Below are 17,811 nucleotides of genomic sequence, written 5' to 3' on the forward strand. Positions count from 1 at the left end.
TATGTTGTTTTGGAATTTTATTGAACTTTATAGAAGAACTTTTAAATATAGTTCAAACAAAATATATCTTATATAACTGACAATACACTAGTGATATCTACATAATTATAAAATAATTGTTAAAACAAAATATTTCATACAAGTATTTGGTTGGTCTTTTTTTTCGACGGCACCAAGTTCATTGGTATAAATGCCTCATTTCGAGGTATGGTGCAATTAATTTATTGTGTTTTTAATTTATATTACATTTACTAATACTAAGAGCAAACAAATAATGTTATTCCTGCCCGAAGCCTTCAGTTTCCTCAATAGCGAAATTTAGCTTTTCACATAATTGCTCGTAACTTTTGTAAGGAGGTAAGTCGAGTCTATTGAAGCAGGTGTGTGATCGCGGCAACCAAGTATCTTTTCCAACCTTTAAAAGAAATGCAAATATTGATTAGTCTTTAAACTTACATTAAAATTGAGAAAATAATATATTCGTATTTATTTAGGAATGTGAATAAACTGAACGTCTTAACATCAATAATTTAAAATTGTGATATAGACAAAAAAATATGTGTAAGTTAATACTTGCTAAAGAGGGCAACATCGCATCAGCATCGAACATACAATTGTTTTAATTAATAAAAAAATAAGCTAGTATTAGTTATAAAAAGTGACTGTTTCTTATTTATTGAATAATATAAGTTTTAGGAACAACCATAATTACCTATCATACTTATGATGATACTGACAGTGTGTAGGATTAAAAACAATCTATACTAATATTATAAAGCTGAAGAGTTTGTTTGTTTGAACGCGCTAATCTCGGGAACTACTGGTCCGATTTGAAAAATTCTTTCGGTGTTAGATAGCTTATTTATCGAGGAAGGTTATAGGCTATATATCATCACGCTACGACCAACAGGAGTGGAGCCACGGGGGTGAAACCGCGCGGAGCAGCTAGTGTAATATAAAACGAACCTTTTCTATACAAAAGCGTTGAGGTCCATTGGATCCCATGAGCTCCGCAAACCCGCCGACCGGCACTCGGCACGTTCCTGTTACGAATTGGAGCAGCCTCGCGCGTTTCTCGTTATCCATTTGGCGTACGAACTGCGAATATAAGAGTGTCATTAGAAAAACTACCATCGCAACCCATGTTATAAATATATTTAATTTATTTATTTAATTATATATGTATACTTGAATTAACAGTGAAAGTAATTTTTTAAACTTAAAAATAACTTAGTCATATTTTATCATATTAAATAATTTGTTACATATTTGATTTCTCTTACTCATTACAATAATTACACTTTCCGCCTAGTTGAACATTCAACTTTCACCATACAATTTAAAATTCCCAGAAACTCATTATTAAAATTCCAAAACATTTGTCGTTAAAAATTCTAATGAGCCCTCTTCACAATCGGTAGCGTTGGACGAGTAGTGGCAATGAGGCCGTAATGGCGGCAAATATCGACGATCATTTTGTAGCTCCAACACTCGATTGTGAAGAAAGCTAACTTCACAGATTATAATAAAAAAAAAACACATTGACACAAAAAACATCTCATTCTAAATTCAAAAAGCCATTTAAAATAAATTGGTTGTCTGTAAAGTCGGTTTACTGGCGATAGTTGAACGTGACAACGTCCAATTGTGCTTCTTTGTCGCTCGTTCGGCGCTTCAAGCCGTACATGGAACGCCTCAGAGCGAGGTAACGCCGCATGAGTCATGTTTTTTCGTGCATGCAGCCGGCGCTATCGAATTATAAGACGTTGTCACGTCAAAATTCCAAAACATTCGTCGTTAAAAATTCTAATGAGCCCTCTTCACAATCGGTAGCGTTGGAAGAGTAGAGGCAATCACGATAGTGTCTATGATCGGTCGTCATTGCAGATGTTTATTCGTAATAGCCGTAGTGGCGGCAAACATCGACGATCATTTGTAGCTCCAACACTCGATTGAGAAGAGAGCTAACTTCACAGATTATAATAAAAAAAACACATTTTCACAAAAACATCTCATTCTAAATTCAAAAAACAATTTAAAAAAAAGCTACGTGACGTACCTGCCAGAACCAGACGACCTGTTTGCTGGTGCGCGTGTAGTGCCGGTAGATGGTGTTCCGCTGCCAGTCGTCCACGTCCACCTCCTGCATGCCGCACAGCATCAGCTCTAACTCGCGCTCGTCGAAGTACTTGAGCCACTCGAGCGGCACCACCTAACATGCGTCATTTATTTATTGAAGTGAAACTTCTTTATCGGCGTTGGACAAAAATTTAGTGTAACATTTTTGCGTTACGCCGTACGCGTGACATTTTTGCGTTACGCCGTACGCGTGACATTTTTGCGTTACGCCATACTCGTGACATTTTTAAGGTCATAAAGAAGTTTCACTTCTTACGTGTGTACTCTTGTACACGCATACATTTTTTCATTAAGGATCACCAACATGACATACACTGATACATAGGTAAAAGCATTAAAGTAATAACAATCGTAGACATAGTGCTGTCACAATTATAGGCAACCACCACTAACAAATATAACATTAAATCAAAGACACACAGTCTGCAGCTAACTGCAGATTAGGTAAAAAATACACATATACATAATACATAAATCCAATTTTGACGGCAAAATAATCAATTAATGTTAAAATAATTAGATACTTATTGTCCAATTCTTCTTACCAATAAATGATATTGGTAAGTAAAGCGAAAATTTGATAGAATGTATAGATGTTTGTCACTCTTACACCCTCGGTGTAGGTACAGAGGCTATTTTAAATTAAATACATATGCATTGACAAAGTTATAATATACAGAGTAGTCCTAGGATAAAAAAGAGCTTGTAATCTGCTCTAGCTACGAGAAAACGATCTCAAGAAGCACACTATTTATTTTGAAATTGTTTTATCAATTGGATTTATACACAAACTCAAGTAGCCTTATTCGAAAAAAAAAAAACGAAGCATATTTCGATGTCGTTTCTAACAGGGAGGGTAGACAATTTACAATTTGCGAAACTTTCTTCGTACTTAAAACTTCCCCTTTATGTCACAGACAAATAAACAACTTGTATTTGTTAAAATACTTCAAATAATAATTGATTACGTCAAATTATATTTCATTTTGAAACATTTAAAACTCACCTCATTGAAGCCATCAAGGAAAGCAGATGTTTGTTCTTCAATACCTCTCGTCATTCGCCATTGTGTTACTAATTGCAGGTATTGTTCTTTGTTTGTCTAAAATAAACGAAATTGGTTGCACTTTAATTATTTTTTTTAAATATTGTAATGTACACAAAAAAGTACAAGTACTTTTTTGAAAAAACATTTAAAATGACAAAACAAATGATAATTACAAGACAATTATTATCTATATAAGTATTTATTTAAAATTATATATGTATGTTTATCAGCCATCTGGTTTCCATAACACAAGCGAAAAGCTTAGTATGGGATCAGATTGTGTCGTGTATGAAAATTGTCCTGAAATATTAAAAAAAATATATTTAATTTATACCTAAAATATGTAATATATAAAATATAACTCACTTCTGTAACACGTTCTTTATCACCGGCCGGTTTCAGTTCGTGGTGTATCACTTGGCCCAACACTTCAAAGTCCACACTGAACCACATTTCAAGGCCACACTCATCTATATTGTTGTCTTTTATCCACACCAAAGAGTTATAGAACTCGGGATCGATGGATTCGATGTCTTTCATAGTGAGTTTCTTGTTGAGCATTCTCTTGTAGAAGGGCATCGTGAAACCGGAATAAATAAATCGACCGTGATACAAGGCCATCGCTATGAACCTTCCGATGAATTTGAAATATAACAGATGATCAGGATTCACGTAACTGGCAGGATTTATTTGAAGGCTGTAGTTGTTTTTATTCGCGTATTCGAACAAACAGTACATGGGGTTTAAAACTTCATGCGATAATAGGAAAAACCATTCTCGGCTGACGCCTCCATAGTCCAGACCCTCCTCACCACGGAATATTATATACAAACGTCTTCTTAACTCGTATGCGGGTAGCCTCATTATCTGAAAGGAGAAAATTGTATTTTATTAAATATTTTCTTTTAATATAACAACAATTGCCTAAAAAAATAAACAATTTCAGTTGATTATATTTTATGTATGATCTGAAATCCTTGAGTTTTAAATATAATATGATTTTTTTTACAAGATGAGACCAACTTCTCGTCTGCCTTTTAGAACAGATCCTTCCTTCATTTGCCAGTCTTTTATTATAATTATTTTGTTTCACGTAAAAAGTTTCCAAAATAATTGTGTACATTGGTCTAGCAGATACTATAAATTAAATAATATTTCGACTAATACGAACAATTTGGAACACAATTATCAGCAAATAATAGTATGAACCTGGTGGTAGGAGTCCTCGAAGAGCGTCTGCCTGGCGAGCGTGACCTTGATGTGGCTGGGCAGCGCGTTGCTCTGGCACAGGTAGCGGAACTGGCTCAGCTTCCAGCGGAACGAGCGCTCGTACGCGCGCGGCACGCCGTACGCGCCCGCCCCGCCCTTCGGCGCGCCCGGCCGCGGGTCCTGCACAGAAGTGACACTTATTATGTATTTTAATCATTGAGTTACTATGTACTGTACTAGAGAGGCTACTACACTTTTTATAACACGAGTTAGAGTCAATCGTCTCAAACCAATTTTTGAAGTGAAAACTTCTTTAGCGGCGTTGGGTATAAAATCTTAAACTCGCGTCAGGACACGTGGCCTGATCGAAAAAGCGTAAGACGATTTTTTTTTAAGCCCTTATATTCCATGCGTAAGACGGATACCCTTCCAAAATATCAAACATGCTGAACGTTAATAATCAAGTTTTCACTTCTGCCGGCACTCCCGGAGTGCAACCAGTCTTTTTTTTTACTGCAACCCCAGCGATAGAGCAGACGACTCACTAATATTCTTGCTCTTTATTAATCTTTATTAATACATTTACATTTAACATGAATAATAAATACATGCTTTATAGATAAAGAATTTGTTTGATTGTAATAATTTAACTAAAAACTAAATGAGCGATTAAAAATTCTTTCGTCATGAGATAAATACGTAACCTAAGGGTTAGCCCACTAGTAGAGTAGAGTAGTGTGGCTATTTTTTATACCAGGCGAAACCGGATGTAGTCGGGGTAATAGCAAATGGTGATATGTATTTCACTGCAGTTAAAATTAGCAATTTCATTTTCTAGCCCATCGCTAGTACGTTGGTGATATTGCCTTCAAATATAACTTAAAAATATACGTACCTGGAAGGTGGTGGTTCTCGTATTGTGATCTACAAAGTATCGCGTTCCCTCTTCTGTGAAACGAATCTCCCAGCCGGGGGGTAAAGCCTCCTCTAATGCACTAATTTCTTGACCCTGAAAATTAATTTCACAATTTTAACAGAGAATTCTATGCAATGCGCAAACAAAAAATATTGATCAGAGAATGCATCGCACTAACAAAATATAGATTTTGCACCAAAAGTGCGATCGACTTAGCATCAAAAGTGTTACCTGTTAATTCAAACTTATCAATAATAGTATAAGTCAAACAATAACTTTTGTATTGTAATTTAATTTTAGAGTCAGATACTATCTTATATGTAAAAAACCTATTTACGTTAAGGCAAACCTTTCCGAGTAAATCGTATTACAAATGTCATTTGACACATAGTACACTACCATTGCCATTCTTGCATCGCAATATACAGCTCTTTTCTTTACAAGCACCTTAGCCCGTCCCGTACCTGAGTCCTCAGTTCCTTCCACTACAACATAAACAAGCATCTAAAGACACGTACCTGAGTCCTCAGTTCCTTCCACTACAATATAAACAAGCATCTAAGGACACGTACCTGAGTCCTCAGTTCCTTCCACTACAATATAAACAAGCATCTAAGGACACGTACCTGAGTCCTCAGTTCCTTCCACTACAATATAAACAAGCATCTAAGGACACGTACCTGAGACCTCAGTTCCTTCCACTACAATATAAACAAGCATCTAAGGACACGTACCTGAGTCCTCAGTTCCTTCCACTACAACATAAACAAGCATCTAAAGACACGTACCTGAGTCCTCAGTTCCTTCCACTACAACATAAACAAGCATCTAAGGACACGTACCTGAGTCCTCAGTTCCTTCCACTACAATATAAACAAGCATCTAAGGACACGTACCTGAGTCCTCAGTTCCTTCCACTACAATATAAACAAGCATCTAAGGACACGTACCTGAGACCTCAGTTCCTTCCACTACAATATAAACAAGCATCTAAGGACACGTACCTGAGTCCTCAGTTCCTTCCACTACAATATAAACAAGCATCTAAGGACACGTACCTGAGTCCTCAGTTCCTTCCACTACAACATAAACAAGCATCTAAAGACACGTACCTGAGTCCTCAGTTCCTTCCACTACAATATAAACAAGCATCTAAGGACACGTACCTGAGTCCTCAGTTCCTTCCACTACAATATAAACAAGCATCTAAGGACACGTACCTGAGTCCTCAGTTCCTTCCACTACAATATAAACAAGCATCTAAGGACACGTACCTGAGACCTCAGTTCCTTCCACTACAATATAAACAAGCATCTAAGGACACGTACCTGAGTCCTCAGTTCCTTCCACTACAATATAAACAAGCATCTAAGGACACGCACCTGAGTCCTCGGGTCCTCCCACTGCGTAGTGCGGTTCTTGTGGTTCACGTAGTACACGCGTCCGTCGGGCTGCACGCGGCGCTCCCAGCCGGCCGGCAGCGCGCCGAGCGCGTCCTCCGCGCTCACCGCGCTGGTTGTGCCCGCTGTGCTCGCCGCGCTGGGGGGGGCTGGGGGGCTAGTGCTCGCGGTCGAACTGCTAGCTACGCTCACTGTGCTACCTGCTGTTGGAGGAATTTTATATAATAGATATGTGAATGTATGAGTTAATATTAATCCATCAGGCCCCGGAATCACAGACACAATAGAAAATCTATTGTGTCGCGGTCGGATCTGGCCGTTCGGTGCTAAATGGGTTAAATACGTGAATGGAATAAATAAGAAAAAAATTTAAAGGATTCAATGATGAGTGGAGTTAAAACCAAACATTTTACAAGACTGCGAAAGGAGGGTTATGTTTTTCGAGTGTATATGTATTTGTATGTATATTTCTTAGGCACGTCCCATAGCCCAAACCGTGGATCGCTTTTGCCTATGAAGTGTCGTTGTAATTCTTGTTTGTTCAACTTTTATTTTATTTGGATACATTTAACATGGACATAGACGATATCGTTCATTTGATCATATGGTGTATTTCAATCATACAAAATTCAACTAGACAATGTATAAAGCCTACTTATTATTGTTGAAAATTAAAAAGATTGTTTTTCTACGAAGTATGTTACCCGTTGCAGATTATGTGTACTAATTATGTTCCTTGGGAAAATCACAAGTGAAGATATCTTTAAATTACACAAATCAATATTAAACATAAACATCAAAACTATATCTTTAAAGAAGAAACATTAAAACCACAAAAGTACAATTATACCGCCTTTCCTAGGCAATCATATGTATCATAACAATTGTATGGATTCAGATAGGATAGAAGTGCTAATCTTAACAAATATAAGTAGTTAAGTACTATATGCATTTGGTACATAAAAATTGGCTGTTGTTTTTGTACCGTGTTTGAATTCAACTCATAATATATTGTATGCTTACATGTAGCTTAAACTTGCATGTCTGTACCTTACGTCTTTATTTATATGTATAACAATTGATAACATCGACATAAATAATATCGTTCACATGAATATTATCGCGGAAAGATAATTATGTAGGTTTACGTACGTCAACCCTTTTCTCGTGATTGGTAAATAGTAATTTGTGAATTTATGCAGGTGGTAACAAACACAATCAATAATGATTACGTTTATAATTTGAATACGAAACGTATTTTCGTAATAATTATAATCCATTATTGTCTTTAGCTGTCAAATCGAATGTAATGATTCATTATCGGGAGTTGTATATTCTATACAGATGCACATTGCACCTTATCCTAAATGTTTGATAATCCAGAATTTTGTTGTCTCATCATCATAAAGTACTCAATATGCGTGTTCCTTTTAAAGCAATGCGTATGAGAATGATAAAGCTATTAATAGAATCTGATAAAATAATATAATATAATAAAATAATATAATACTGTATATAACAGTAAATATAAGTTTCGTTTTCCTTGATGTAAACTTAGTCAACTGCGGTTGGTTTGTAGGTACTGATTAGGAAGCCCTAACAGGCAAGCAAGCGGATACACGGATATAATGTCGACACAACATATAGGTTATTGGTTTTCTTGTTAATATTTATTGCTTTCCATTAAAAATTCAATTAAAATGTGATTCAGGAATTTGGATAATCGTCTGTTGATAAATATCGGATCGTCTGTTGATAAATATCGAAATTGATATTTTTTATGCAATTTAATGTTTATACATTCCACCCACATAATTAGCTCGACGCGACAACATTACAGCATAAACATAAGACATCAAGAAAAATAATAGAAAAATTTTCAATGTGTCAATAATTTCTATAAAAAAAGGAGAACTGATTTAATCTGATGACTACTAGAATAGCAAACTTAAAGAGCTTGAATTTTTTAAGCTAAATCGATAAAAAAAGACGTGTGGCACTCGGGGGCAGTCCCCGCGGTAAAACTATTGCATAGCATGCCTTCAAGCCACACCTCCGTGTCCGTCGGAGTGGGGAGCGTGAGGTTTTTTAGTTACGGAATTTCTCGATTCGGTCCCCGCGCTCAAGGCCCACGATAGAAGCTATTATATGCAATAGCTTAAAAAGGAGAATTGATTTAATCTGATGACTACTAGAGCAAACTTGAAGCGCTTGAATTTTGAAGCTAAATCATTAAAAAACATCTTCAGCTATTTAGAAGAGTTGGTATCACTCGCAACAAGTACCAGGCGAACATAACTCACCAGCGGGCGGTTCCTGCTCGTGCTCTTGGCTGTTCGGCGGGTGGGGCGGCTGCGGCTGCGGGTAGAGGAACCGCTGGTTGCCCTGCGCGACCACGTGGCGCCGCTCGCCGCGCCAGTGCTGGAAGCGCGCCAGCCGCTCCGTGTCCGGCCGCTGCCAGGTCGTGGTGCGCGTGTTGTGGTCCACGTAGTACACGCGCCCGCGCCCGTCGCGCCGCACCTCCCAGCCGGGCGGCAGCGGCTGCGGACGCTCCCACGACGTGGAACGCGTGTTGTGGTCCACGTAATATCTGAATTAACACGGAACTTAGATGTTTGGAAAATTATACATACGTTGCACACGCTTCAGAATGGTAATGGTCAGAGAATGGCAATACAAAAGTAAGGTAAATGCCTGACTTGGGAAGGCTAGCGTGTGAGAAGGAATCTGTTGTATGCGATAGAATGAAAGATGGTCTTGCTGTAATAAACGTATATTGCTTGTACTTGTCTATCCTTTTGATAAGACATTGGAACGAAATATTTATTTGCTTTCTTAGAAACAGGCAGAAAAACCCTTCGAAATTAAAAAAAAATATAGCCGACTCAAACTTTCACCACAATCTACTTACGTGCTTACAAGTTTATTATTATAGTGGGATCAACAATGAAATACTACTAGATAGTCTGTTTTGCATCGAACAGCGAATGTCTCGAGAATGATTTCTTAAGAAGTTTAATATATTGTACTAGTTACGTAAGTTTCGTGTATGAAAGACAAATAAAATAGAAAGAAGATCGATTAACGTTGAATAAATACATTTATCTATCCATTGATTTAATAGGCAAATATTATATTCTCTTAACATGTATAACATTTCCTCAAGATAATATTAAATACAATTTATATAAAGGTAGTTCAAATGGATTACTCTACGAGAAAAACCCGATTACTCAACGCGTTTTACTTATTAAGAAACTATTTTATAATCCAGTTTCGATTAATTTGTATGCAAGCAGTAACTTGGAAAACAAAATTGAAGTGACCTTAATTTGTTGTAACAATTTTTTGTTGCGAAATTATTTACGCATTATATTAACTAGTGCTTCCAGAGTCTAATTGCAGTTTTAAATATAATTTGGAAAATCCAAAAGTGCACGCCTCATAATTTTTTTTTAATAAATATTTATTAATTATTATTTTTGTTTATTTAATAACAATTAAACCACATCGAATCAGACCCTGAAAAATGAAAGGGTTCTATTCCTGAGCATACTCAAGCGTAAGAGAAAAAAAAAGACTCGATTAGTAAAGTATTTCGGTCGCTATCGTGTTAACAAGAAAAAGGATCCGCACATACAGACACACGGACGTCCAAGACAGAACTTTTTTAAACTGTTTTTTAACTAGTTTAAATAACAAAAATGACATCAAAAATATCATGAACGTTAAAAATAGTGTTTTTTCTTAATATGTGTGTGTATGTATTATCTTACAAGTGCAATGTATGATACATAAAGACATTTTAAGTTTGAACAAGTCAATAACTGCGTTAAAAACAACCGACTTCAAACTTGCACTTGAAACATTTACAAATACAGACAAAAATGCTCATAAAATAAAAACTACTGGGCCTATCCGAATAAAATTTTTATGGGACCAATTCGACACCATCCCGCATCGAACAAAAAAAGAATCACTTAAATCGGTTCAGAAACCACGGAGTAATCGGTGTACATACATAAAAAAAAAAAATAAAAAAAAAAAACATACCGGCCGAATTGATAACCTCCTCCTTTTTTTGAAGTCGGTTAAAAATCAGATGTTTTGCGCGAAGTGACAGTAGTACCCACCTCAACGCTTCGCTTATGAGGCGTGCAATTAGATAACATTTACTTAAAATAGGTACTTTTATTATAGATAATTAAAGCAAAAGAAAAGTCCTTTGCTTGTAACTAATAAAAATAAAAAACAGTATAAAACTGAAACATGATATTGACACAAGTCTTAACAGTTGACTCGCCCTCAAGGTCAATTTAGTGAATGTCCGTAATAATGTTCAATTTTCTCAAACCAAAACGATGCAATATTTTAATTAATGTTTACATTTCCGGATAACATACGCAGGTTTTCGCTATTTTAAATCAGGAGAATTTCCATCAAACATAATTGATCAAGCTTACACCAACATTTGATATTTTAATAAATATTTAATATTTATTTTTTGTACAAAGATTTGCACGCTATATCTCGATATTTCATGCAAATTAGCAACTGCTTTGACAAACAATCTTTATTGTAATAGCTTATCTATTATCAAATAAATCATAATATAAAATACGTAATATCATTGGAGTGTACAACTGCAATATGTTTAACATGATAAAGGGTATTTACATACAAAAAATAATACAGTTTAATTCCTCATTATTTTCAGTGCAAAGACATCTATCATGAATGTAGATAAATATGAAATACTAAATTTCTACTATGTAGTATGTAGTATATGCCAGCCTATCCTATGTATGTAGGATAATTGGGTAAAAAAAAGCTGAAGCTGTGATTTTCTGGTAGATTAGATTAGTAAAATAAACTTTAACAAAATTGGCTTCTAAATAATAATAGTTTACACATCACTTTAAACTATACAAAATAAAATACTTTACAAATATTTTTTACAAAAATCAATAAAAAAAATATTCAAATATTCTACTCAGCTTGTCATCAATCTAATAAAAAAAAATTGGTTATCTATAAAGTCGGTTTACTGATGATAGTTGAACGTGACAACGTCCGATTGTGCTTCAAGTCTTACATGGAACACCTCAGAGCGAGGTAACGCCGCATGAGTCATGTTTTTTCGTGCGTGCAGCCGGCTCTATCGAATTATAAGGGTGACAAATCAACATCGAGCTATGCTGCGCTGTACTGCGCTGTGCTGTGCTGTGTTTCTTAAGCTACGTTTTTTTAACAATTAAACGATGCTGCGCTGTACTGCGCTGTGCTGTGCTGTGTTTCTTAAGCTACGTTTTTTAACCTTCCTATACTCGCGCGTTGGTCTGTGAGACCGACGAAACACATTTTCGTAATTATTTTTATGAAGGTAAATCCTGTGAAGTCGAGTTCCTTGCTAGTTTCCGGATTTGGGGCTAACTTCATTTTAGTGCAGGTCGCGTGGTCGGCAGAAGTTCACGTGTCATAGCATTTGGCGCCAATCGGTCCATGAGACCGACGCGAGTATAGGTGCAAGTTTTTGTGTAAGTATTAATATTATATATTTTGTACATTTATATATTTTTTAAGACTTTGAATACTTTATGAAGTATGTATAGTAAAATATATGTATGAATGTTGCTCTAAATTACATTTTGACCAATTTTTTAGGCCATACTTCATGTCAAAATGAACGATGATCAAATCAGATTGTTGCTGGAAGAAACAATTTCTGGTTCTGCTATGAAGACGAAAATGACAGTGAGGTGGAAGACAACGTGGAGGTACAAGAAAAGACATACGACACCGAGCAAGACGATGACAATGAAGAGATATCTGAAGTTCCCGTGATTTTTACTTGGGAAAAGATGGACAGACAAGGCTCAAAACTAAGCCAAACATAGATAAATATGTGCTTTGATATGTTTATTATTATTACTTAGAAGTTTATTTTGTTTTGAAAAAGAAGTTCTGTTTTTAAAGTGAAACTTTTATTACATCGTCTCAAATAAATGTAATTTTTTACGACATCACATTAGAAACCTCAAAAATAACAGTACTTCTCCACTATTTAATGGATGTTATTATACATATAAACCTTCCTCTTGAATCACTCTATCTATTAATAAATAACCGGCCAAGTGCGAGTCGGACTCGCGCACCGAGGGTTCCGTACAAATAAGTTTAAAATTATTAAAAAAATATATATTATGTGATGTAACTAAAAATTTATGGTTTTCGGACAGACGGACAACAAAGTGATCCTATAAGGGTTCCGTTTTTTCCTTTTGAGGTACGGAACCCTAAAAAAAACTGCACCAAAATCCGTTGCGTAGTTTCAAAGATTTAAGCGTACAAAGGGACATAGGGACATAGGGACAGAGAAAGCGACTTTGTTTTATACTATGTAGTGATAAGCTCGACACAGCGCAGCATGGCAGAGCTCCATAAAAACATAGCACAGTTCGGCACAGCGCGGCTCAGCACGGCGGGTAGCGCGCCTCGCTCGAGACTGCTGCGTTTTTAAACAGAGCGTAGCCTCACACAGCGCAGCACAGCATGGTTTGTTTGTATCCTCATTAAAATATTAGACGAGCGAGTTGACCAAACACAGCACAGCGCAGTACAGCGCAGCATAGCTCGATGTTGATTTGTCACCCTAAGACGTTGTCACGTCAGAAACCGAACAGTAAATTAAATAAATAATGTCATAATCACCTCCGTCCATAAACATCGTATCGCATCTCCCATCCAGGCGGCAGCGGTTCCTCGGGGGTCGCACTATTAGCCGGCGGCGGCGGCGGGGTCGGGCCGTGCGGTGCGTGCGCGGGCGGTGCGTGCGCGTCCGTGTCCGCGTGAGACGGGCCCGCGCCGTCCGCCGCCACGGCCACCGGGATCGCGCCGTTGCTGTGCGGCGGCGGACCGGGCGGCGGCTGTAAACGTTGCAAATTGTAGACGAAAACGCGAATCATCATTGTGATTCGTGAATAGATATGACATAAATAGAGTTTAATATAGATTTAAACAGTATCAACATCAACAGATGTTAATAACTCAGGCCCCGGAATCACAGACACAATAGAAAATCTATTGTGTCGTGGACCGATCGGGCCGATCGGGGCTCAATGGGTTAAACCACTATTACTAATTTGTGTGCATTTCTTTTATTTTGACAAAAGCAAAATTGACTTATTATAATTTATTGGTCATATTTCATAATATTATAAGAGTACAATAAACTTATTGTTATCTTAACACAAGCATTTTAGGCGATGAAGATGTTTCTTACATCATAAACTTAAAAACTATAGTAAGAATTTTCTATTCCAGCTTACATTTTATATGCTGCACCTAATTACAATATTCTAATAATTAAATCATTCTCAAGTTAATTAATACTTACTCTTAAATTCTGTTGTCTTGCCATAGACCGGAATGTTTCAGAATTGTTGCGTAGTCTGATTCTTGCACGAACACCATCGTTAAGTGGACTTCTTGCATTCATAGGCTCTCCATACAGTTCATGCGATTGACTTAAAATTGTTGGATCAATTCGTAACCCATCTAACAGTAGCACTAATTCAGCTGATTTTACTTCAGTATTTGAATTAGAAGAATTATCCTGGGATACAGTCTTCATTAAATCTAAAAAAAAAATTTATTATAAGATTCTAGACTATTATGTTGTAAGAATATAATTGAAAATCTAAAAATATTTGAGAAAACCTTAATAATTATTATTTAGAAAAATAAATAACAAATAATATCTTGTTCAAATTTGCCAGGAATGAGAGATGTATAATTTGTGATATCAAACCAAACTAATTATACAATTATTTTTGGTAATTAAAATAATTTTGATAGATAGATAGATAGATAAAAAAAATATCCTTACCTAGTGTCATCTCAACATTTTCAATTTTTCCATTAAAATACAAGAGAACTTTTAGAAAGTTTATCCTCTTCTCCCCAAGGATGTTGTCTTTCCTAAAACTATGGTGGTCGGCCAAACGAAAAACAATTTTTGATAGAGGAGTGACTAGGACAGTGAACTCTTCTTTCCATTTTGGATGTAAAGTGTTCTTTATAACTTCAGTCCTCCTTGATATATTATCATCAATGATCACTTGCAGGTAGGGATTTGGTTTAAAGAGCCCAGAACTCCTAATGTTAGCAGATTCAACTGAAACAATATCAGAATAATTTTAGTATGTACATCAAACCAAGACAAATAGAATAATAATTAAGCTAACTAGGTACATGATAAGTACTCATAAACACTGTTTATTTAACAGGAAATGTTAGTTTCATATGTAATTCGTCGATTAAGTTTTAACCAAGGATTGAAAAATTAGCCCTAAGTCTATCAACTATAAGTCAGTTATGTATTTCTTATTCACACTTGATTTAGTCTGTCTCTAATCATTGTATAATATTAATCTGATCAGCAGTTTTTACCATGAAATTAATAGACAAATGACTTATTACAATGCCTATGGTTTGGCGTTTAAAGTATAAATAACAGGGATTGTTTTATTTTAATAAATTGCGGAACAAAAGGTTAATAATTGTTTAAAACATACCTGTCAAACTTAGTTGGTGATATGTAGACAGAGAAATAGGGGCTGTAAGTGGTTGAATGCTCTCTGACATAGTGGCGTTATTTTTTCATGCTTTCATATTATTCTTCATTTTATTGTGTGGAAATACCTACAAAACAATTCAAACATAAGATATTACTCACCATATAAATCTTAAAATTTATAAACATCATTATACAAACAAAATTCCCTGCAGTAGATACATTAATCTGTTAAACACAAATTTAGTAGTGTCTGTAACACACTACTAAATTTGTGTTTAACACATTGGAAATGTTATGCTGGTAAATTTAATTAATTGAGAACTGAAATTAGTACAAATGACAGCTATCTACATATACAAATGACGATAAATAATAATATATGAAACAGAATACACAAATGAACTATGTGCAAAAAGGTTAAAAAGATAGAAATTAATAAACATGAATGTTAAATCGTTTGGAAGATCAATTAGCTGTTGATAATTGTAAGAAACATAGAGACATCGTAAGATTTGCTATATCGAGTTGCACCTTAGGGGAGAGAGATTACTTGTTTTCCAAGTATAAAATAAGTAGTATGCTACTTACCAAGAATGATTGTGACGATTAAAGAAAATCTTTTAGATTAGGTCATTATCATTCCCTCTTATCACACTGTCTGAAAGGAAATGGACAAAAATTTATCACGAACACAATGGTCACCTAAAATTTACAATAAGTTGTCCGAAAATTTACTCTATTTCTAAACACGTGTAATCCTTAGTTATTATCACAGTACATTTTCAATAAAAACAGGATAAAGTAAACAAAAATATTTCTAAAATAATTAGTCACAAGCTGATTATTACCACAGACAGAGACAGGTACAATTTCATATTTCATTTCATACGACAGAGACGTACTACAGATGTTTTTATTTACTTTTCACTAAATAATTCTAGATGCAAGTCTTTTGGTTATTTGACATTTTCCGAAAATTATTTTCTTGTTCATCATAATTTGCAATAAAAAAACACCTGATTAAATAAGCAATAATAAACAGTTATCGAAATTTTCAGCCTAATAATTCATATCATATCACTTATATTCTGTAACAAATGTGTAAACTTTGATTTATGATCATAAATTATGTTTATTTCATGAATCCAATAGAAAATAATATTTTTTATAGTATTTTTGTAACATTAATAATACGGCACTTAACTCTTCGAAATAAACTTAATTATATTATAAATGGTTTGCCCAATTCTGAGATCCAAGACACAGGCAACAGCCTAATTTGGATCTCCAGTAACACTGCATGTTCTACACTTGGTTCTTAGACTTGGTTAATAAAGATTCTTATGTATTTTTTTTAAATAGAAATCTTTTCTCACAATGAAATATCAAACTTTCTATTCGGCAAGCTCGATCGGTAGATAGAAATTGCCATGTGAAGAGTAGAAGAACAACATTATTGGCCTCATAACTCAACGTTTACACGGTTTACTATGTGGCAAAGTGGTTTAAAACCTGTGTTTGAAACGTTCACCTTATACCACAGAGCAAGTAATATTGTTCGTATACGAGTGTCAACGCGTACCAGTGTCGAACATTCGTCGTATGTATATGTTACTCTATGCATTCGTCTTCCTATTGATTATATAACAAAAATCGATCTACAAAACCGGTCACACGAATGATCTAAGACACGAATACGTGAATCTTAAGTTGAATAGCGAGTGCTCTGTTTACATTAATATTATGTACGTACTACATTCGTTATTCGCCTCGCTTATCACCTCGTACGTATGCAATGTAAAAATCTTAGGGTGTCTTCCGATATGCACTGCAACCACTGCACAGTGCTATCACTGTAGAAAAATTCGTTCCGTTATGGACTGCCAGTATACTGCCGCAGTACCCTAGGGAAATTTATGACGTCATTAATCGCCGCCATATTCTACTGTGAGCACTGGCGTTTTCGAGGTAAGCTCGGAGCAATTAACTAGCCTGGAGAAGTAACAATTAATTGAACGTTTCTTATATAGTGGCTCTCTTTTATTCAATACCCTTATTAATGCGATAGAAAGAGACAACACACTATTATCTGCTTGGCATTCAAATCCACATGTAGCCACTTTTTGTTCTAAAAAGGTAGTGCTTGACACTTTATCGAATACTAAAATATCGATAAATAAAAAAATTAAGATATAAAATTGCTTGAAGATAATTTAAGATTCGTTTAATTTTGAATTATGGATAGGTAATTCCAAATTTTAAGATTCTTTTAATTTGGAATTATTCATTTACGATGCGTATTGACTGCCTTGCATTGTATGGTAGTGGTATTTATAAAAAATATTATTAGGTATTTCGGTTTAGGTTGTTTTTATGGTTTCGTAAAAAGGTACGTATTTTTTCCTGTTTTCATAGATTTCATTCATAGACTTATACCTACGGAACCCTTCGTGCGCGAATCTGACTTCCACTTGGTTGATCTTTTTACAAATCAATAGTCGTATCCTACTAATATTATAGA

General features: G+C 35.3%; 1 protein-coding gene across 4 annotated transcripts; it reads right to left on the bottom strand.

Moving 5' to 3' along the window:
* Positions 1-2: 2 nt before the first annotated feature.
* On the bottom strand, positions 3-16,220 carry LOC149490573 (E3 ubiquitin-protein ligase Su(dx)-like). 4 transcript variants are annotated; one of them, XM_089705953.1, is made up of 15 exons: positions 16,139-16,220; positions 15,879-15,948; positions 15,289-15,415; positions 14,601-14,888; positions 14,109-14,350; positions 13,424-13,638; positions 9,016-9,302; positions 6,695-6,915; positions 5,292-5,405; positions 4,397-4,576; positions 3,554-4,054; positions 3,146-3,241; positions 2,060-2,212; positions 967-1,098; positions 3-415 (listed from the first exon to the last, which is right to left on the bottom strand). In XM_089705953.1, exons 3-15 carry the CDS (start codon positions 15,356-15,358, stop codon positions 278-280), a joined length of 2,637 nt encoding a protein of 878 aa, XP_089562079.1. In that variant the 5' UTR covers positions 15,359-15,415; positions 15,879-15,948; positions 16,139-16,220; the 3' UTR covers positions 3-277. The 4 variants fall into 4 exon arrangements, with proteins under 4 accessions (XP_089562079.1, XP_089562086.1, XP_089562091.1 ...); XM_089705960.1 differs by having other exon boundaries at positions 16,026-16,154; XM_089705965.1 differs by lacking the exon at positions 16,139-16,220 and adding an exon at positions 16,069-16,113.
* Positions 16,221-17,811: the final 1,591 nt, after the last annotated feature.

This window comes from Colias philodice, chromosome 2, assembly GCF_061535455.1.
Source record: "Colias philodice isolate Cphi_HAF_F1 chromosome 2, ilColPhil1 Martin Lab GWU primary, whole genome shotgun sequence".
NCBI lineage: Eukaryota > Metazoa > Arthropoda > Insecta > Lepidoptera > Pieridae > Colias > Colias philodice.